This window comes from Hyperolius riggenbachi, chromosome 10 (assembly GCF_040937935.1).
Source record: "Hyperolius riggenbachi isolate aHypRig1 chromosome 10, aHypRig1.pri, whole genome shotgun sequence".
In the NCBI taxonomy this organism is placed as follows: domain Eukaryota; kingdom Metazoa; phylum Chordata; class Amphibia; order Anura; family Hyperoliidae; genus Hyperolius; species Hyperolius riggenbachi.
Window position 1 is genome coordinate 282,193,252 of NC_090655.1, and position 23,717 is coordinate 282,216,968.

The following is a 23,717-nucleotide window of genomic DNA, read 5'->3' on the forward strand; positions in this document are numbered from 1 at the left end:
CGAGAGTCCATCTGATGCCTCCTCAGTGTCCAGTGACATCACCACCCGAGAGTCCATCTGATGCCTCTTCAGTGTCCAGTGACATCACCACCCGAGAGCCCATCTGATGCCTCCTCAGTGTCCAGTGACATCACCACCCGAGAGCCCATCTGATGCCTCCTCAGTGTCCAGTGACATCATCACCCGAGAGCCCATCTGAGGCCTCCTCAGTGTCCAGTGACATCACCACCCGAGAGCCAATCTGAGGCCTCCTCAGTGTCCAGTGACAGCACCACCCGAGATCCCATCTGAGGCCTCGTCAGTGCCCAGTGACATCACCACCCGAGAGCCCATCTGATGTCTCCTCAGTGCCCAGTGACATCACCACCCGAGATCCCATCTGAAGCCTCTTCAGTGTCCAGTGACATCACCACCCGAGAGCCCATCTGAGACCTCCTCAGTGTCCAGTGACATCATCACCCGAGAGCCCATCTGAGGCCTCCTCAGTGTTCAGTGACATCACCACCCGAGAGCCCATCTGAGGCCTCTTCAGTGTCCAGTGACATCACCACCCGAGAGTCCATCTGAGGCCTCCTCAGTGTCCAGTGACATCACCACCCGAGAGTCCATCTGAGGCCTCCTCTGTGTCCAGTGACAGCACCACCCGAGATCCCATCTGAGGCCTCCTCAGTGTCCAGTGACATCACCACTCGAAAGCCAATCTGAGGCCTCCTCAGTGTCCAGTGACATCACCACCCGAGAGTCCATCTGAGGCCTCCTCTGTGTCCAGTGACATCACCACCCGAGAGCCCATCTGAGGCCTCCTCAGTGTCCAGTGACATCACCACTCGAAAGCCAATCTGAGGCCTCCTCTGTGTCCAGTGACATCACCACCCGAGAGCCCATCTGAGGCCTCCTCAGTGTCCAGTGACATCATCACCCGAGAGCCCATCTGAGGCCTCCTCTGTGTCCAGTGACCTCAGCACCCGAGATCCCATTTGAGGCTTCCTCAGTGTCCAGTGACATCACCACCCGAGAGCCCATCTGATGCCTCCTCAGTGTCCAGTGACATCACCACCCGAGAGCCCATCTGCTCATGATCAGGGAATGGATTGTCATAGATCTTTGAAGGGTTAGATCGGTCTTCTTCCCCGGTATAAATGATTTGTGTAATAAGAGCATTCCTCATGAAGTTGTCTGTACAATGCAGCGTTTATGCCATCCATGCCAGAGGATTGTGCATTTGGTAAATTATTAAAGTGGAGCTGAACTCTTGCAGATGACAAAAGGAAAACAGAGAAATACATCCTGTATGTATTTAGAGGGTTTAGCATGTCTAATTCCCCCTCATCTGTGTCTAATCACAAGTTGCAATTTGATCCTCCCCCTGTGTCACATGACTGCATATGGCAGAGATGGCAGATAAGCTCATTTGAAAACACAGGATGTTAATAACATGTCTGCTTCCATGAAAGCAGGAAGTAGACACACTGCAGATTTATTGTAGGATTTGTATCAGCTGTAACAAAGAAATGTTTTTGTTTAAAAGTCACTATGCTGTTGTGTATCTTTTAGAGCAGAGAGGAGTTCTGAGTTCAGATCCACTTTAAAGAGTAACTGTCAGGCTGCAAAAGCTAATTTAAACCTCTATTCTTCTGTGTTAAACAGTTTAGAAGGAAGCCAAAAAGGCAATACCGAAGTTAAAAATCTCTCTTACTTTTGATGTGTGCTGAACAGCAAGGCTGTTATTCCCAAGCTCTTAAAAGGACGAGAGGCCGCATGACATACTGCAAAGCATTCTGGGGCCCTCCCCTCGGCTGCTAGTGAGAAGTTACAGGCTCATGTTACAGCAGCTTGTAATGCAGCCAAGCTGACAGCACTGAAAAATCACAGGGCAGAGTATACTGCATGAGTCCGCTATTGTTCCTAGCCACATGGCTAATTAATATTCACTGCACAGTAGTGTTTTCCATTAGGATCTTTTGTGTGAGTGGAATCATCAGGAAGCAGGGAGGACATGACGACACATTTGTCTTCATAGGAGACAGACAAACATGGAACCTGCCATGAGCTGTCAGGAGCATCATTCTCTGCAAATACTACATAAAGATTCTGTAAAATCCAAACGTGGACAGTGAAATGCATATGTAATGTAAGTACAGCCAATATTTAGCTACAGATATATGTGTTTTTTTTCTCTGAGACCTTATACCTAACAGCTCCTCTTTAATGATGCCCCAAAACTCCTCCTCCTTGAAATCTGCCTCAAGGAAAAGCTGATTTCACAGCAACAGTCAGATGAATTGGGAATCTATGCTACCGATCATTTATATACAACGGATCTACACTTCAAGATGCATCAGATTTTCTATAGGATTTATTTTGTTACATAACACAGAATAGTTTCCAGCAACAGCTTCCCACATTTGTCTATAGCAGTGACTGTAACACATATAACGATAACCTGTCCTCCTCTCCACCCCAGAATTCCTGTATCTCACCTCCAGCCCAAACACCTGTATCCAATCATCTCCTAATTTACATTTGTGGTGCAGCACTGAGGCATTGGGGTGTCTATAGCAGTGATTGTAACACACATAACAATAACCTGTCCCTCTCTCCACCCCAGAATTCCTATATCTCACCTCCAGCCCAAACACCTGTATCCAATCATCTCCTAATTTACATTTGGGGTGCAGCACTGAGGCATTGGGGTGTCTATAGCAGTGATTGTAACACATATAACAATAACCTGTCCCCCTCTCCACCCCAGAATTCCTGTATCTCACCTCCAGCCCAAACACCTGTATCCAATCATCTCCTAATTTACATTTGGGGTGCAGCACTGAGGCATTGGGGTGTCTATAGCAGTGACTGTAACACACATAACAATAACCTGCCCCCCTCTCCACCCCAGAATTCCTGCATCTCACCTCCAGCCCAAACACCTGTATCCAATCATCTCCTAATTTACATTTGGGGTGCAGCACTGAGGCATTGGGGTGTCTATAGCAGTGACTGTAACACATATAACAATAACCTGTCCCTCTCTCCACCCCAGAATTCCTATATCTCACCTCCAGCCCAAACACCTGTATCCAATCATCTCCTAATTTACATTTGGGGTGCAGCACTGAGGCATTGGGGTGTCTATAGCAGTGATTGTAACACATATAACAATAACCTGTCCCCCCCCCCCCCCCCACAGAATTCCTGTATCTCACCTACAGCCCAAACACCTGTATCCAATCATCTCCTAATTTACATTTGGGGTGCAGCACTGAGGCATTGGGGTGTCTATAGCAGTGACTGTAACACATATAACAATAACCTGTCCCCCTCTCCGCCCCAGAATTCCTGTATCTCACCTACAGCCCAAACACCTGTATCCAATCATCTCCTAATTTACATTTGGGGTGCAGCACTGAGGCATTGGGGTGTCTATAGCAGTGACTGTAACACATATAACAATAACCTGTCCCCCTCTCCGCCCCAGAATTCCTGTATCTCACCTCCAGTCCAAACACCTGTATCCAATCATCTCCTAATTTACATTTGGGGAGCAGCACTGAGGCATTGGGGTGTCTATAGCAGTGACTGTACCACATATAACAATAACCTGTCCCCCTCTCCACCCCAGAATTCCTCTATCTCACCTCCAGCCCAAACACCTGTATCCAATCATCTCCTAATTTACATTTGGGGTGCAGCACTGAGACATTGGGGTGTCTATAGCAGTGATTGTAACACATATAACAATAACCTGTCCCCCTCTCTACCCCAAAATTCCTGTATCTCACCTCAACCCCAAACACCTGTATCCAATCATCTCCTAATGTACATTTGGGGTGCAGCGCTGAGGCATTGGGGTGTCTATAGCAGTGATTGTAACACTCATAAGAATAACCTGTCCCCCTTCCCCCCCCCCCCCCCACAGAATTCCTGTATCTCACCTCAACCCCAAACACCTGTATCCAATCATCTCCTAATTTACATTTGGGGTGCAGCACTGAGGCATTGGGGTGTCTATAGCAGTGACTGTAACACATATAACAATAACCTGTCCCCCTCTCCACCCCAGAATTCCTGTATCTCACCTCCAGCCCAAACACCTGTATCCAATCATCTCCTAATTTACATTTGGGGTGCAGCACTGAGGCATTGGGGTGTCTATAGCAGTGATTGTACCACATATAACAATAACCTGTCCCCCTCTCCACCCCAGAATTCCTGTATCTCACCTCCAGCCCAAACACCTGTATCCAATCATCTCCTAATTTACATTTGGGGTGCAGCACTGAGGCATTGGGGTGTCTATAGCAGTGACTGTAACACATTTAACAATAACCTGTCCCCTCTCCACCCCAGAATTCCTGTATCGCACCTCCAGCCCAAACACCTGTATCCAATCATCTCCTAATTTACATATGGGGTGCAGCGCTGAGGCATTGGGGTGTCTATAGCAGTGACTGTAACACATATAACAATAACCTGTCCCCTCTCCCCCCCAGAATTCCTGTATCTCACCTCCAGCCCAAACACCTGTATCCAATCATCTCCTAATTTACATTTGGGGTGCAGCACTGAGGCATTGGGGTATATCTGCATTATTTGTGCTGGAGTATAATACGTCCTGGGAATACATCTGACTTATAATACCTCATGTTTTGCCGCTGTCATATTTATAGTATTATCAGGTAATATAGCTGCCAGTCTTCCTCTGTGAGGGCGTAACAATATAGATCTATAACGTTACCCCTAACATTCTGTAGAGAAATCAGGAGATGCCTGGAGGAGCCAGTCACAGTGACGACTGACAGTGAGCTGCATATTATCACACGCTGCACTAGCTGGTGCCAGAATCCCGCATAGAGATGCTTCCTGGGTCTATCTGTGAAACATGAAAATTCACCTACATTTTATGTACTACATGTACCAGTGTTTATCTCATCATGTCACCTCAGCTCAGGGGCTTTACACAGCAATGCACAGAGCAGCATGAGAGAGTCCTCAGGATTCTATGCAATATGCTGCCATGTGCATCTAGCATAAATGAAAGATTAGAAAAAAACATTTATGAACACAGTGTGAGTTCTCTCATGTCTGACGAGATGCGTTTTCTGTGCAAAACATTTCCCACATGCAGCACATGAATAGGGCTTTTCACCAGTGTGAGTTCTCTCGTGTATGACAAGGTCTGATTTAAGTACAAAACATTTCCCACACTCAGCACATGGATAGGGCTTCTCACCCGTGTGAGTTCTCTCATGACTGACAAGATGTGCTTTCTGGATGAAACATTTCCCACACTCAGCACATGAATGGGGCTTCTCACCAGTGTGCGATTTTTCATGTGTGACAAGATGTGATTTTTGTTTAAAACATTTCCCACACTCAGCACATGAATAGGGCTTTTCCCCAGTGTGATTTCGCTCATGATTGACAAGATAGGCTTTGTGCGCAAAACACTTCCCACACTCTGAACATGAATATGGTTTCTCTCCAGTGTGAAATCTCTTATGACTGGTAAGATGTGATTTATGTGCAAAACATTTCCCACACTCAGTACATGAATATGGTTTCTCTCCAGTGTGATATCTCTTATGACTGGTAAGATGTGATTTACGAGAAAAACATTTCCCACACTCAGTACATGAATAGGACTTTTCACCAGAGTGAGATCTCTCATGTCTGATAAGATTTGACTTCTGAACAAAATGTTTTCCACACTCAGCACATGAATACGGTTTCTCCCCAGTGTGAGTTCTCTCATGTCTGACAAGGTACGCTTTCTGAACAAAACATTTTCCACACGTGGAACAGGAATAAGACCCTCCAGCAGGGGGAGAGCTGTGCTGGGTAGGAGGCCCCTCGGGGTTAGACAGGTGAGGGGAGTCTGGAGGAATATTTGGGGTCACCAGGATATCTGCAGGAGACACTTGTCCAGTGACATCATCATCCGTTGTACAGTCTGTGGATACAGAGAGACGAGTCTCTGAGAGGTTCCTGATGCTGGGACTCCGCCCTGCAAATAGAGAAACATCATCACTTCCTGTTAGAGAATTCTGAGGGGAGGAACAATTATCATTAGAGATGGTCAGTGAGCTGCTGATAATTCCAAGTTGTTGCAAAGTTTATGCAGATTAGAAATGCAGTAGCTGCATAACTTTACATATAATTAGCATACAATTTGCACCATTTCACACTTTTTCGCATATCATTGACCCTCCCTACAGATAAAGCATTGGCCATACATGGGAAGCCATACAAGACATCCTGTGCCCGCGCAGCCACTCACCGATGCTCCGGCCCCGCCTCCGGTTCACTTCTGAAATTTCAGACTTTAAAGTTGGAAAACCACTGCGCCTGCGTTGCCATGTCCTCGCTCCCCCTGATGTCACCAGGAGCGTACTGTGCAGGAACAGACCATACTGGGCCTGCATGGTTTTATCCTGGTGATATCAGCAGGAGCGAGGACACGGCAACACTGGCGCAGTGCTTTTCAGACTTTAAAGTCTGAATTTCCAAAAGTGAACCGGAGGCGGGGCCGGAGCATCGGTGAGTGGATGCGCGGGCAAAGGATGCCTGCGGGGGACCATTAGAAGCCCCGGGTAAGTTCAACTCATTTTCCCCTGACCCCCCTAAAGTATTCCTTTAAAGCAAGAAATCTGTGTTAGGTTTGTAGAGCAATGTGGTGTCACTTACACATTCTTATTACCATTGCATCCTCATCCTATACAATAAAACCTAACTGTTCCTGCGCCATACTCTTTCCCTGTGTCTGTGGTTTTTTTGTACTGCGCATGTGCGCAGTATAGTTAACCGTTGGGACAGGAGGACGGGCCAGGGAGGCGGGCAGAGGGGTAGGATGAGCGAGCGCACTGACTGATGGTGGTGGTGGTGCATGAAGAGACCTAGAGCCCTTTTTTAAATCGGGCTTAGGTCAATTAGTGTCACTCATATTCCCTTTGTAATGTCCCTTTATGTATCTCTTGTTTGGCCAGCAGCACTTTGTCACTCCCTACTGTGACCAATCTGTGTACAGTAATGTACAGTGACCATTTTCAGCTTATTAAAGGTCAGTAACACTAAGTCACCCCCTACAGTGAACAATCTGTGTACAGTAATGTACAGTGACCATTATCCGCTTATTACAGGCCGGTAACACTAAGTCACCCCCTACTGTGACCAATCTGTGTACAGTAATGTACAGTGACTATTATCAGCTTATTACAGGCCAGTAACACTAAGTCACCCCCTACTGTGAAAAATTTGTGTACAGTAATGTACAGTGACCATTACCAGCTTATTACAGGCCAGTAACACTAAGTCACCCCTACCGTGACCAATCTGTGTACAGAAATGTACAGTGACCATTATCAGCTTATTACAGGCTGGTAACACTAAGTCACCCCTACTGTGACCAATCTGTGTACAGTAATGTACAGTGACCATTATCAGCTTATTACAGGCCGGTAACACTAAGTCACCCCTACTGTGACCAATCTGTGTACAGTAATGTACAGTGACCATTATCAGCTTATTACAGGCCAGTAACACTAAGTCATCCCTACTGTGACCAATCTGTGTACAGTAATGTACAGTGACCATTATCAGCTTATTACAGGCCAGTAACACTAAGTCATCCCTACTGTGACCAATCAGTGTACAGTAATGTACAGTGACCATTATCAGTTTATTACAGGCCAGTAACACTAAGTCACCCCTACTTTGACCAATTTGTGTACAGTAATGTACAGTGACCATTATCAGCTTATTACAGGCCAGTAACACTAAGTCACCCCTACCGTGACCAATCTGTGTACAGAAATGTACAGTGACCATTATCAGCTTATTACAGGCTGGTAACACTAAGTCACCCCTACTGTGACCAATCTGTGTACAGTAATGTACAGTGACCATTATCAGCTTATTACAGGCCGGTAACACTAAGTCACCCCTACTGTGACCAATCTGTGTACAGTAATGTACAGTGACTATTCGCTTATTACAGGCCAGTAACACTAAGTCACCCCTACTGTGACCAATCTGTGTACAGTAATGTACAGTAACCATTATCAGCTTATTACAGGCCAGTAACACTAAGTCACCCCTACTGTGACCAATCTGTGCACAGTAATGTACAGTGACCATTATCAGCTTATTACAGGCCGGTAACACTAAGTCACCACTACTGTGACCAATCTGTGCACAGTAATGTGCAGTGACCATTATCAGCTTATTACAGGCCGGTAACACTAAGTCACCACTACTGTGACCAATCTGTGCACAGTAATGTACAGTGACCATTATCAGCTTATTACAGGCCAGTAACACTAAGTCACCCCTACTGTGACCAATCTGTGCACAGTAATGTACAGTGACCATTATCAGCTTATTACAGAAGAAATAACACTAAGGCCTCAGTTCATAGAGCACAGTGCGGTAAATGTGAAGTGCTCGGTAAATCAGCACATTCTGTATTTTAGACTTTTGTGTGCTAATTCATAACAACGTTCACAGGTGCGGTAGAAGTTCGGTAATGTACTGGTTTCAGTAGACAAAACTGTGTGCAGAGACAGCATTACAATAGTAAGAGACATCCTGACATCCCTTTAGATCAGTGATGGCTAACCTTGGCACTCCAGCTGTGGTGGAACTACAAGTCCCATGAGGCATTGCAACACCCTGACAGCTCTAAGCATAACTCAGGGAGGCAGAGGCATGATGGGATTTGTAGGTTTGTCACAGCTGGCGTGCCACGGTTAGCCATCACTGCTTTAGATGTACATGGTTTGCTATACTGTTTGTTATACTGCCACTGCCCACTCTGAATCTATTAGTCTCTTAACATTTTATTTATTTGCCACAGCTTAGATGAACTTCCCGGAGACTTTACACATGCCCTGCTTAGATGGTTTCCCCACTAGCTACTCTGCATCTTCAAACAGGAACTGAAGAGGTTAAATTGCTCAAAGGAGACAGGGGAAACTTATTTTGTTCCGTTCCCTCTGCTCACTGTAGAAAAGCTGCACCCGCCGGAGGAGGCTTAGGTCCTATCAAAATGTCTCATCCCGACTCACAGGAGACAGGGGCTGTTTCTATTGGCTTCTGCTCCTGTCAGTCATAGCTTATCCCCCTCTGCTTGTCTGAGTAACGCTGGCTTCCCACAGTATTGCAGTCTCCGCTCTCATCTCGCCACACCAGAGGTGACGGTAATAATTTCAGGCTTTGAACGCATGATCTATCCTTTATAGATTGACATTTACTGACATGTGTTGAGGTATTTACTGCGCAAGTCAGTAATTTACCTCAATGCTCGGTAACTTCAGCTTTTCATGCAGTAACAGCCTTTATAAATGAACATTTTCGTAAGTGCTCAGTAAAGTCAGCTGTTTCCTGCATTACTGAATGCGGTAATGCTTTATGAATCAACCCCTAAGTGTCTTATGTGACTGTACAGTACAAAACAAAACAAAATCAAGAATAATGGTTTTAGATGACAAAAATGTAACATGAGTATTTAGTATAACCTCTAATATAGCCAGTCTGTGAGCAGTGACACGGTCATAATAACTAAAAAAGATATTTAATATTGATTACTCACCTGTTTTGCTCTCTGTAAGAGGGTCCTCTATAGTTGTCCTCAACATGTCACCCTCCTCCATACATTGCTGATCACTCCTCACATACGTGTCTTCTTCTTTAATCACTCTTATTATTAAACCCTCCTCATTCGACTGCTGATCACTCCTCACATACGTCTCTTCTCCTTCCTCTTTAATTGTCCTCATCATGTCACCCTCCTCCATAAACTGCTGATCACTCCTCACATACGTCTCTTCTTCTTCCTCTTTAACCACAGCAGCACTTCCATGTATCAGTTCACCACACTAAGTGCACAAAATGAGAGGAAATGTAAAATGTGAACACAGAAAACAGCATATGCAGAAATAAACCATGTCATACAGTACAAAGTCACTGATGACCTTCATCAGACTTACCTGATAATGGTGGGGGATAGTGGGATCTTCTTGTGGACAATCCTGGGAATAAAGAGGACCTGTACATCTCTCTGGTGGGTTGCTGTTACTGGAGACATCTGTAGGAAACACACACTGACTGAATACATTGTCTCTATGTGATTATCAGATGATGGGGGATCTAGGTGGACAATCCTGGGAATAAAGAGGATCTGTACATCTCTCTGGTGGGTTGCTGTTACTGGATACACCTGTAGGAAACACACACACTGACTGAATACATTGTCTCCATGTGATTATCAGATGATGGGGGATCTAGGTGGACAATCCTGCGAATAAAGAGGACCTGTACATCTCTCTGGCGGGTTTCTGTTACTGGATACATCTGTAGGAAACACACACACTGACTGAATACATTGTCTCTATGTGATTATCAGATGATGGGGGATATAGGGGACCCTCCATACTGTGCTCTCATTTAGAAGAAATAAAAGTCTCCATTTACCCGGTGATGTGAGGGGCGGCTGATTCTCCATCATGGCGTCCTTGTAGAGGTCCTGGTGTCCTTCTACATACTGCCCCTCCTCCATGGATAAATAGATGGCAAAATCCTGACATTCCATAGGAACCTGACACACACAATAATACAGTCACTACCCTGATACACCCCTTGCTGTTACTGGATAATGTCCCATAATTCCCAGCACTGCTCACCTCTCCTGTCAGCAGCTCTATCATCTTCCTGGTGATTTCCAGAATCTTCTGCTTGTTGTGTCCCTCAGTCATCAGGGAGTGAGGTGGGGGCACTGTGATGGTCACATGATCACCAGACTTCACTGGAGGAAATCGCTGTATGGAAAGACCAACATTAATGTAACATGACCTCCCAGAGTCACCCCCTCACCTCTCCAGTTAGTGTTGTGTTTTCTTTTTGTTTTACTTTAATAAAGATGAGAGTGACATCATGCGACCTCCCAGAATCCTCCTCACCTCTCCAGTCAGAAGATAGATGATCTCCAGGGTGAGGTTAAATAGCCTTTCGGTCATGTGACTCTGGTCCTCCTCCATCCTCAGTGATGTGGTCATGTGATCTGTACAGGATGCTGCTGCCTTTAGATAGATAATAGGGGAGGATAATCTAGGTTATACGGCTGTCAGTGGTGGAACTGCCAATACAGGATCCCCCTCCCCCCAGCACTCCCCATTGCTGTCACTTGTGGGTGGTGGGGCCATGCAGAGTATTGCAGGAAAGCATAATAAGCTGGTTTATAGCTACCTGTGCACTATACTCACAGCATGCTGCAGTCCTGCCCTCCCTCTGCCTCCTCTCCAGCTGGCCTTCTCTCCTCACATCCCCCTCCCACTGTTACCATTCCTGTGATGTTACAGCAGTGCTGGTAGTGGTAGATGGATGAGGAGAGGCAGAGACTGAGGCTAATGGGAGCAGAGGACTGGAGCACACTGTGACAACTAGCTATAAACCAATGTAATCCTTCCTCTTACTGCTCTGCATGGAGGTGGGGGAAGGGAGCAATACTGGAGTGTGGGCATGGCTATACTGGGGGAGAAATGACATTACTGGGGTGGGGGACATTACATACTGGAGGATAATGGCAATGCTGGGGGACACAGGGGGACATGGCTATACTGGGAAAGAAACGGCATTACTGGGATTGGGACATTACATACTGGAGGATAATGGCAATGCTGGGGACACAGGGAAGACATGGCTATTTTCTCAACGTGTTCCGATTGAGAGTTGTAATTCATTGTGTGTAGATATTGCTACATTGGCATGATTCATTTGCAAAGATGTGTGCTTCATTACACAGCCAGTGCTGTTCTTTGCATGTCAGACTGCAGAGTTCTAGGAAAAGGTTTCACACACAATGACAAGATGCATTTCCTCTGCTCTCTGTGCAGACAGCTCAGTCAGAGACACAGGCAGCTACCAGTGAGAGCTTTCTCACACACAGGGTTAACAGATGTAGTGTGAAGGAGTCCCCCCTCCTCTCATGGTTCACTGGTCCATTGGAATTGGCCATCAGTGAAGTGTGAAATGTATTTGATAACCGTGAACAAAGAGATAAGCTTTCAAAGGTACACACCAGAACTTAGCAGCACTTCCCAAACTATTCTCATCTCAAGTCAAAAAAAAAACCATCATAATCGATAGTGTTCCTTTAACTGCTAGATTGGTGGTATTCCTCAACATAATTTTGCCCCAAAATCTTTTGGATATATGGTACGGTGAAATTTAAAGAGACTCTGAAGTCTCTTAAAAATCCTCTTTTTATTACAAAATCCTGTTTAACAAGTTAGCCCTACCTAAACCGCCACATGCCCGCTGCTGAAATGTATCTAAATCCCCCCTAACTCCCCCCTCCATCTCCCCCGCAAAATCCACTTTCTTGGTCGTGGATTTTGCTGCTGTTGGAGGCAGAGCTATGAGCCGCAGCTCTGCCTCCTTACGCATCAATCAGCCGCGTATCTCCGCCTCTCCCCCGCCCCTCTCAGTGAAGGAAGACTGAGAGGGGCGGGGGGGGGAAGGCGGTGATCTGGGTTGATAGACGCGCTGAGAAGCTGAGCTGCGGTTTATAGCTCTGCCTCTCACGGAAGCACTGCCCCCAGGAAGTTTGGGGGTATTTAGTTAGATTACAGCAGCGGTGATGCGGCGGTTTAGGTAGGGCTAACATGTTAAACAGGATTTTGTAATAAAATGAGGATTTTTAGGAGATTTCAGAGTCTCTTTAATATTAATTTGCTTCAGTTCTGCAAAACAGTCCAGTAAATGAAGAGTGCTGAGTGCTTAGCTGTGGACCTAGAAGATGATAGAAGTGTCGGGGTGCAGATTGTAGGCGGAGCTCTGGAGTGACGGGCTGACTGAGATCCACACTATTCAGGCCCCTCTCACACATGCATTGCAAGTGTGGGCTGTGTTACCGTTTAACCGCAGGATAGCGCAACAGCAAGGCAATAGGGCCCAGGACACTAGGTGTCACACAGGAAGTGCCCGATCCACCGCTGAGCCGACGCAGGGGAAACAGCGCGTTACCACCGGAGTTCCGCAGCAACGGAAGTAATGTAAGTCAGAGTGAGATGTAGACTTTTTACAAAGGTTGGCGGTGGCGTTGTGGCGCACATGGGCAGAGCAACAGGATGCGTCGGGGATCCCGGTGACGTCCTTCCTGTCCAGCAGGGCGTATGTCACTGGGGGAGGGGCACTGAGGGGTATGCAGGGGGAGGGGGGGGGGTGCTATGCATATAACCTGTCTGCTGCAGGGACATGTGCTTCTGCAATGTGGTAGGGGCGGGGCATCAGCTAAAGTGTCTAACCGGCCTTAAAGGGAACCAGAGACGAACAAGACCCTATAAAATATACTGTACCTACCTGGGGCCAGGGGCGTAACTAGAACCTCCCCCCTTGGAAATATTTGGATCGGCCTGTTGAGGGACATTTTGGGGGGCAGGAGGGGTCTCAGCATGAGGGGAGAGCATTGGACATAGTCGGGGTCGGGGGACAGCCCCCCTCAGTGCTCCTCCTCCAGCATCTATCACAGTGGCAGCAGCGGCGGGCAGCGATACATACCTCCATTCACCGCGGGGGTCGGATCTCTAAGTGCCTATTTAAAGGAAGTAGCGTCAGACACTTAAAGAGCGGAACCTCTGGCAGTAGATGTGTTCATGCCCGCCGCTGCTGCTAGTGATAGATGCTGGAGGGGGAGCGCTGAGAGGAGAGCCCGAGATGGGGGGGGGGGGACTGCCTCCCCTCCGATGTCCAATGCTTTCCCCTTATTCTGCGAACCCTCCTGCCCCCCAAAACGGCCATGAGCGGGCCCCTAAGGTGCCCCAGGCTCCCCCGTGGCTGCATGGCTTGCAGCCCTTATTATTACGCCCCTGCCTGGGGCTTCCTCCAACACCTCCGGCCTGATCACTCCCACAGCGTCCTTTTCTTCCTCTCTGTTCACCCACAATTGGCTCTGGGATGTCCTCTGGTCCGGGGCCAACTGCCCATGTGCAATCCGGCCAGACGCACTCCCGTCTCACTCTCGTCGCGGAGCGTACTGTGCAGGCAACATGAATGCAGAGGGAGCGTACTGTGCAGGCAACATGAATGCAGAGGGAGCGTACTGTGCAGGCGACATGAATGCAGAGGGAGCGTACTGTGCAGGCGACATGAATGCAGAGGGAGCGTACTGTGCAGGCGACATGAATGCAGAGGGAGCGTACTGTGCAGGAGACATGAATGCAGAGGGTGCGTACTGTGCAGGCGATATGAATGCAGAGGGAGCGTACTGTGCAGGCGATATGAATGCAGAGGGAGCGTACTGTGCAGGCGACATGAATGCAGAGGGAGCGTACTGTGCAGGCGACATGAATGCAGAGGGAGCGTACTGTGCAGGCAACATGAATGCAGAGGGAGCGTACTGTGCAGGCAACATGAATGCAGAGGGAGCGTACTGAGCAGGCGATATGAATGCAGAGGGAGCGTACTGTGCAGGCGACATGAATGCAGAGGGAGCGTGCTGTGCAGGAGACATGAATGCAGAGGGAGCGTGCTGTGCAGGCGACATGAATGCAGAGGGAGCGTACTGTGCAGGCGACATGAATGCAGAGGGAGCGTACTGTGCAGGCGACATGAATGCAGAGGGAGCGTACTGTGCAGGCGACATGAATGCAGAGGGAGCGTACTGTGCAGGCGACATGAATGCTGAGGGAGCGTACTGTGCAGGCGATATGAATGCAGAGGGAGCGTACTGTGCAGGCGATATATATGCAGAGGGAGCGTACTGTGCAGGCGACATGAATGCAGAGGGAGCGTACTGTGCAGGCAACATGAATGCAGAGGGAGCGTACTGTGCAGGCGACATGAATGCAGAGGGAGCGTACTGTGCAGGCGACATGAATGCAGAGGGAGCGTACTGTGCAGGCGACATGAATGCAGAGGAAGCGTACTGTGCAGGAGACATGAATGCAGAGGGAGCGTACTGTGCAGGCGACATGAATGCAGAGGGAGCGTACTGTGCAGGCGACATGAATGCAGAGGGAGCGTACTGTGCAGGCGACATGAATGCAGAGGGAGCGTACTGTGCAGGCAACATGAATGCAGAGGGAGCGTACTGTGCAGGCAACATGAATGCAGAGGGAGCGTACTGTGCAGGCAACATGAATGCAGAGGGAGCGTACTGTGCAGGCGACATGAATGCAGAGGGAGCGTACTGTGCAGGCGACATGAATGCAGAGGGAGCGTACTGTGCAGGAGACATGAATGCAGAGGGAGCGTACTGTTCAGGCGACATGAATGCAGAGGGTGCGTACTGTGCAGGAGACATGAATGCAGAGGGAGCGTACTGTGCAGGCGACATGAATGCAGAGGGAGCGTACTGTGCAGGCGACATGAATGCAGAGGGTGCGTACTGTGCAGGAGACATGAATGCAGAGGGAGCGTACTGTGCAGGCGACATGAATGCAGAGGGAGCGTACTGTGCAGGCGACATGAATGCAGAGGGAGCGTACTGTGCAGGAGACATGAATGCAGAGGGAGCGTACTGTGCAGGCGACATGAATGCAGAGGGTGCGTACTGTGCAGGCGACATGAATGCAGAGGGAGCGTACTGTGCAGGCGACATGTATGCAGAGGGAGAGTACTGTGCAGGCGACATGTATGCAGAGGGAGAGTACTGTGCAGGCGACATGAATGCAGAGGGAGCGTACTGTGCAGGAGATATGAATGCAGAGGGAGCGTACTGTGCAGGAGATATGAATGCAGAGGGAGAGTACTGTGCAGGAGATATGAATGCAGAGGGAGAGTACTGTGCAGGCGATATGAATGCAGAGGATGCGTACTGTGCAGGCGACATGAATGCAGATGGAGCGTACTGTGCAGGCGACATGAATGCAGAGGGAGAGTACTGTGCAGGCGACATGTATGCAGAGGGAGAGTACTGTGCAGGCGACATGAATGCAGAGGGAGCGTACTGTGCAGGAGATATGAATGCAGAGGGAGTGTACTGTGCAGGAGATATGAATGCAGAGGGAGAGTACTGTGCAGGAGATATGAATGCAGAGGGAGAGTACTGTGCAGGCGATATGAATGCAGAGGGAGCGTACTGTGCAGGAGACATGAATGCAGAGGGAGAGTACTGTGCAGGCGATATGAATGCAGAGGATGCGTGCGCACGGCCGGACCGCACATGCACAGTTGGCTCCGGGCAGGAGGACTTTCCAGAGCCAATTATGGGCGAACGGAGAGGAAGAAAAGGACGCCGTGGGAGTGATCAGGCCGGAGAGGGCTGGAGGAAGCCCCAGGTATGTATATTTTATAGGGACTCGTTCGTCTCTGGTTCCCTTTAAAGTACACATGAAGTGAGAGGTATACGGAGGCTACAATATTTATTTCCTGTTAAATATTGCCAGTTGCCTGGCTGTCCTGCTGATCTCTTTGGCTGCAGTGGTGTCTGAATCACACACCTGAAACAAGCAAGCAGCAAATCTAGTCACACTTCAGTCAGAGCACCTGATCTGCTGCATGCTTGTTCAGAGGCTATGGATAAATGTATGATAGGCAGGGGATCAGCAGGACAGCCAGGTAATCTGCATTGTATAAAACTCTAAAACTCAGACAGCAGGTATCAGCTGTCGTCAAGTCTTCCTTCTTCCATCTAAGAAATATAGCGAAAATAAAACACCTTATCCCAGCTGAAGACCTACCGGCCCTGGTTCACGCATTTGTATCCTCCCGCCTAGACTACTGCAACGCCCTGTTAATCGGATCTACAGATAAGGTTCTGCGCCCCTTACAGCTAGTACAGAATGCTGCAGCCAGACTCCTAGCCAATGCCCCCCGCAGCTCACACATCACCCCAGTACTGCAAACTCTTCACTGGTTGCCAGTAAAATGGAGAATCAATTTTAAGATCTGCCTGCTGACATTCAAGGCTCTACACCACATGGGACCCAAATACATAGCGGATCTATTGGAACTTTATGCCCCTTCACGCACCCTCCGCTCTGCCAACAAGATGAAGCTGGTTATTCCCAGGATACACTTAACATTTGGTGCTCGGGCGTTTTCCTATGCAGCCCCTACTCTATGGAACTCACTTCCACAATCAGTACGAGAGGCTCCTTCTCTGGACAGCTTTAAGAAAGGCTAAAAACTCACCTCTTTTCCCTAGCCTTTGAGACTGCATAATGCAGGGTCACAGCGCTTTGAGTCCCCAGGGAGAAAAGCGCTATATAAATATTATTGTTATTGTTATTGTTGTTATAAGAGGAAATAAATATTGTAGCCCCCATATTGCTGTCACTTCAGGTGTGCTATAATGCCCATCAGGATTAGAAGGTGCTGGGGTGCGGGTGATAAATGAATCAGGCTTACCTGTAACAATGGAATCTCATGATTGGGCACCTCTGCATCTGCCATGGCTCTGTGTACAGCACACACACTCTCAGGGACTTCTGGGTAATGGCAGCCAGTGGCCGGTGGCATCATGACATCATACATGCCTATGTGAGACTGAGGTCGCCATTTTGTAGACTGGCAAGAGGTATCCATACATAGCAGTATATGCCCTTACTATGTAGAGTCATGTAGTGTGGGCAGCGAGCTGATTTATACCTCTGTACACTGGGAAATAGTCAGAACACAATTATGTGGTGAACATAAGGCTGCAAAATACATTAGCACAAACATAATTAAAGATCGTTATCTGCTGCCATCTAGTGGTCAGTTGTCAGAATTGCATGCAAAGGAAAAAAATTCAGTGAGGCAAAACTTTATACAGAACACCTTTTCCTGTCTGCAGCACACACAGGAATATGGGGGAGACAAAAACACCTATAGACGTCCGCTGCAGGCAGAAGTAGACCCCCCTAAAAAAGCAAACCAAGGAGAAAACCAAAGGACTTCCGACCAGCGGCCCCAGATTCCTCACTAGTGGCCAAACCACAAGGTTCTTCTAGAAAACACACAATGAGGTTGATTAAAGGGGAACTGAAGAGAGAGGTATATGGAAGCTGCCATGTTTATTTCCTTTTACGCAATACCAGTTGCCTGGCAGCCCTGCTGATCCTCTGCCTCTAATACTATTAGCCATAGCCCCTGAACAAGCATGCAGCAGATCAGGAGTTTCAAACTTTAAAGTCAGATCTGACAAGACTAGCTGCATGCTTGTTTCAGGTGTTATTCAGATACTACTGCAGAGAAATAGACCAGCAGGGCTGCCAGGCAACTGGTATTGATTGAAATGAAATAAACATGGCAGCCTCTGTATACCTCTCTCTTCAGTTCCCCTTTAAAGGGAACCTTTACTGAGAGGGATATGGATGTTTCCTTTTAAACAATACCAGTTGCCTGGCAGTCCTGCTGATCAATTTTAGTGATGCTCGGATGTCTCAATCCACGAATTTGGCAACCACGTCCGTTGTTACAAAAAAATCTGCCTCCGGCGTGATTGGTTCCGTATTATGATACGCGTCCACGGCACGACGCCGATTGTCGGTCGTGAATGAGGCAATCACGGCCGGATCCGGATTTTCTTTTAACGTTAATAGCAAAGCCCCCATACACACTACAATCCCACAAATTGCATGGATTATCGAGGTGATAAGGGGCTACACCTTCAACAACAAAAATTCCACAAAGATTTTTTTTTTGAGAAAATGGATTTTAAAGTGAAATCATCACTTTAAATTGGTAATAAGTGGTTTTAAACAGGGAAATACACGTTAAGCAATCACAGAGGTGAAGGTGAGTCCCAATGGCACTTGGCGGTGATGGTACCACTGGAGGAGGATGAGTGGCTGACTGACGCCAAAAAGGCCCAGAGAGGTTTTTGTAATTTGTTGGGGCTTTTTGCAGCGATTAGCAATGACATAACAGGAGAGTTGTCAGTGGACCCGGGCAGTGTGAACGCAGACTTTAGTAGCAACTGAGTCAGGAGGACAAAGCGGCCGGTCAGTGCGGCAGCACAAAAGGACCATGGCAACTCACTGGTAGTACCACAGTGTAATAGTGCTGCCCCAAACATTAAATGCGCCCAGTGACCCGGCAGAGTGAACGCAGAGTGTAGTAGCGACTGAGTCAGGTGGACAAAGCGGATGGTCAGTTCGGCAGCACAGAAGGATCATGGCAAATCACTGGTAGTACTGGTAGTCTTTAGATCGGCAGGCATGGTTAACACATTGCAGCAGCTACTTCATGTCCCCTTGTGTCAGACAATAGGGGCCAGGAACTCACCTTCCACCCAAGCCTGGTTGAGTTTCAGAAAGGTGAGTTTGTCCACATTGGCGTGGGAGAGCCAAGAGCGCTTCTCGGTGACCACGCCACCAGCCGCACTGCCACTGAAGCATCTCTCGGAGAGGACACTGGAAGGAGGGCAGAACAGGAGTTCCAGGGCGTACTGGGCAGGCTCCCTCCAGATGTCCAGTCTCTTGACCCAGTACTCCAAGGGGTCCACGGGGCTGTCGGTGTCATTGAGTTCGCTGAATGACCCCATGTAGTCAGCCACCATGCTGGTCAGTCATTGCTGGTGCTGGTTGGTGGTGGATGCTGTGGCGGGCACCTCTGCTCTGGGCTGCTGCACTGCACACAGGCTCGTGCTTAGACTCTTCAGATCTCCGGGGCATCAGTTGCTGCTGCTGGTGGTAGTTGTTCTGCTGCTGGTGTCGATGTCAGGCACCTGTTGCTGGGTTGGCAGAGCAGTTACAGTGGGGGTGGAAGGCTGGGGGAATGCTTCCATTAGTCTGTGCACAAGGGCCTCCTGCAACTCCCTTGTGTGTTGCTTGGTGGTGGATGGTGTCATGAACTCTCCCAGCTTCCCCTTCAGACGTGGGTCCAGCATCAAGGTGATCCAGATGTCCTCCCTTGAACGCATCTGGATCACCCAAGGGTCCCTGCGAAGGCAGCGCAACATGTGCACACCCATGGGAAACAAGTGGGCCTTGGTAGCAAGATCTTCATCATCCTCGTCGTCAGGCCTGTCCTCTTCCTGTGCCGTGTCATCCTCCCCAAGCCGCCATCCCCCTACAACACCTGCGGCGCTCTGATCCTCCTCCTCACCATTCAGGTTAGGGACCTCCAACTCCTCCACTACCTGTGAGCCCTCTTGTGCTGCCATCTGGTCCTTTTCCAGTTGCCTCAGGGCTTCCTCCCCATGATCGATTAAATTGCACATTGCCTGCTCCAGCAGGCAAACCATGGGCACCCACTGACACTAGAGGCCCGCTCCACACTGACCATCTTGGTTGCCTCCAGGAAGGGATTCAGCACCAGGCATACTTGCTGCATCTGTGTCCACTGACTTGCACTGATGATGGGGACTTCAGGGGCCCCAACCGTCCCGTTTTCGCCGGGACCGTCACGGGTTGGGGGAGGGGTCCCGCTGTTCCGGGATAGCCCCCCTTGTGTCCCGGCAGGCAGCAGCTCCTCTCCAGCGGAGGAAAAAAGAAGGATCGAGGCGCCAGCCGCGGCTGTGGTGTGCGGGATGCAGGCCAATCTTGTCCCCCCTCCCTCCGAATGTGCCCCCCAGTGTCCCCCTGTATGGCGAGATACGAGCGCAGCAGAGCGGCAGTCTTACCATCTTCGTCGCGTACTGGCATCTCGTCTTCCAACTACTTCCTGTGACGTCACAGGAAGCGGAGAAGACGAGATGCCCATATGCAAAGAGGAATGGTAAGACTGCCGCTCTGCTGCGCTCGTATCTCGCCATACAGGGGGACACTGGGGGGCACATTCGGAGGGAGGGGGGACAAGCTTGGCCCGCATCCTGCACACCACAGCCGCGGCTGGCGCCTCGATCCTTCTTTTTAGCTGGGCACCCTCACCCTTCTCCCCACCATTCTATATATATATATATATATATATATATATATATATATATATATATATATATACATTTTTGACTAGGGGTGTGGTTGGGGGCGTGGTCGGGGGCGTGGCTTAAGTGTCCCGGTTTCTCATCTCAAAAAGTTGGGAGGTATGGGACTTGCTGGTAGCTGGGGACACTTGGGTCTAACATGTAGGCCCTAACAGCCAGCCTGTGCTGACACAGCCGCTCCAACATGGCCAGAGTTGAATTCCATCGAGTTGGCATATCTATTATCAGGCAGTGTGGCTTGCCATATTGACGCTGTAAGGTGGACAGGAGTGCAGAGGCAGTGGCTGAGCGGCGGAAAAATCGTACCACCTCCCGGGCATTTTGCAGCAGGTCGCTCATCCCCTGGTAGGTGCGCAGGAAGCGCTGCACCACAAGATTCAGCACATGGGCCAAGCAGGGGATGTGCTGGAGGTTTCCCTGCTGCACTGCGGCCACCAGATTGGCCCCATTATCGGCTGCCACATACCCCACTTCCAGTCCTCTGGGGGTCAGCCACCTCCGCTCCTGCTTCCTGAGGACGGCCAGAACGTTGGCAGCCGTAAGCTTCTCCTTCCCCAGGGTCACCAATTTTAGCAGCGCTTGGCAGTGCCGAGGCTTGGCGCTGCTGCTGCCGAGTCGGACTTGCTTTGCCGGTGTTGAGGGAGTGGGATGAGAGGAGCCTGCTGCATGCCCCCTGATCCCACGTGGTGGCACCACTAACTGGGCTACTGGGCTGCTGCGCTCTTGTCTTCCCTCCCTTCCAACAGTGTCACCCAGTGGGCCGTAAAGGACAGGTAGCGACCTGTCCAAAATCGGCTACTCCACGAGTCCATGGTCACGTGGACCCACTTGCCCACAGAGTAGTCGATCGAACGGGCCACGTTTTCCACCACAAACCGGTGGAGTGCTGGGATGGCGTCCCTGGAAAAATAGTGGCGACTGGGGATTTGCATCTCGGGGATCCCAAATTGGAGCAGCGTCCGCATGGCGCTCCCCTCCTGCACCAGGGAGTAGGGAAGCAGCTGTGATGCCATGGCCCGGGCCAGCAAGCCATTTAGTTTGTGGATGCACCTGTGGCTTGGAGGCAGAGGCTTGGTCAGACCCTGAAAGGTGTCGCTCAGCAGGGTCTGACGACGATGGCATGCAGGGGAGACAGAGGAGAGAAACGACTGGCTGCCAGCCTCAATGTCTGTGTCCGGAGTAGCCGAGGTGGATGAGCGCTTGCGTGCTAGTACTGCTGCTGCGGCGGAGGAGGATTCACGACCCTGAGGGAGGGATGATGCTGCTGCGGTGGTGGGCCTTGTGCTCTCAGCATCCCCTGCTTGCAGTGCCTGCCTCCTCTTGAACTCCTCATACTGATGACAGTGGCGGCTCTTCAAGTGGCCCTGGAGGGATGAGGTACCCATCTTGGACATATTTTTCCCACAGCTTAATTTTTTTGCTGCATAACTTACAGACCGCATATTTTTTTGTCCTGGCTTAGCACCTCAAAATAGTTCCATACCGGTGACTATAATTTACTGTGGCCCCACTAGCAGAGGGTGCAGCGGAACAATGTGTGCTAGTTGGGGGTTGCATGGTGGTGGTGCCGGCTGAAGCAGTGTCCTGTCTACTTCCTCCACGCCCACTGCTGCACCTGCCCCTGCCTGACATATGGCGATATCCTTGCCTAGGTGACTCGTCATCCTGCTCCGACCATTCTTCCCCGGACTCAGGCTGCACATACGGAGAGTCCGCAATGTCATCATCATAATAATCAAGCTCTTTCTCTGACTCCCCCGCCGCCTCTTCCGCCCCTACATCCCCAGACCCCTCTTCATCAACATCATCCAATAAGGGTTGTGATTCTGGCCCGAGCTCAATCTCTGCCATATCATTCCCCAGTATGTCCTGAGCTTCTTCCATCAGCTGAAGTGTATGACTGGCTAGCTGAATACAAGTGAGCACTCTGAACCTGCACTAAACACACTAATCACCAGTACACTCTGACTACACTGACTACAGCAATGACTCACTGGCTAGCTACAGTTGTTTGCAAAAGTATTTGGCCCCCTTGAAGTTTTCCACATTTTGTCATATTACTACCACAAACATGAATCAATTTTATTGGAATTCAACGTGAAAGACCAATACAAAGTGGTGTACATGTGAGAAGTGGAACGAAAATCATACATGATTCCAAACATTTTTTACAAATCAATAACTGCAAAGTGGGGTGTGTGTAATAATTCAGCCCCCTGAGTCAATACTTTGTAGAACCACCTTTTGATGCATTTACAGCTGCCAGTCTTTTAGGGTATGTCTCTACCAGCTTTGCACATCTAGAGACTGAAATCCTTGCCCATTCTTCTTAGCAAAACAGCTCCAGCTCAGTCAAATTAGATGGACAGCGTTTGTGAACAGCAGTTTTCAGATCTTGCCACAGATTCTCGATTGGATTTAGATCTGGACTTTGACTGGGCCAATTCTAACACATGGACATGTTTTGTTTTAAACCACTCCATTGTTGCCCTGGCTTTATGTTTAGGGTCGTTGTCCTGCTGGAAGGTGAACCTCCACCCCAGTCTCAAGTCTTTTGCAGAATCCAAGAGGTTTCCTTCCAAGATTGCCCTGTATTTGGCTCCATCCATCTTCCCATCAACTCTGACCAGCTTCTCTGTCCCTGCAAAAGAGTAGCACCCCCAGAGCATGATGCTGCCACCACCACCATATTCAACAGTGGGGATGGTGTGTTCAGAGTGACATGCAGTGTTAGTTTTCTGCTACACATAGCATTTTGCATTTTGGACAAAAAGTTCCATTTTGGTCTCATCTGACCAGAGCACCTTCTTCCACATGTTTGCTGTGTCCCCCACATGGCTTGTGGCAAACTGCAAATGGGACTTCTTATGCTTTT

The 23,717-nt window shown here is 49.1% G+C and overlaps 2 protein-coding genes across 2 annotated transcripts in view; one reads left to right on the forward strand and one right to left on the reverse strand.

Moving 5' to 3' along the window:
• The window catches only part of LOC137537252 (uncharacterized), a 1,269,057-nt gene that overhangs the window by 470,229 nt on the left and 775,111 nt on the right, over positions 1-23,717 (forward strand). The gene's annotated exons all lie outside the window — the stretch shown is intronic.
• Positions 1-23,717, reverse strand: part of LOC137535879 (uncharacterized) — a 143,518-nt gene that overhangs the window by 53,351 nt on the left and 66,450 nt on the right. Inside the window, exon 3 of the mRNA XM_068257758.1 lies at positions 5,046-5,752. Within this exon, the coding sequence (XP_068113859.1) occupies positions 5,046-5,752 (707 nt within the window). The remainder of the gene's footprint in view (positions 1-5,045; positions 5,753-23,717) is intronic.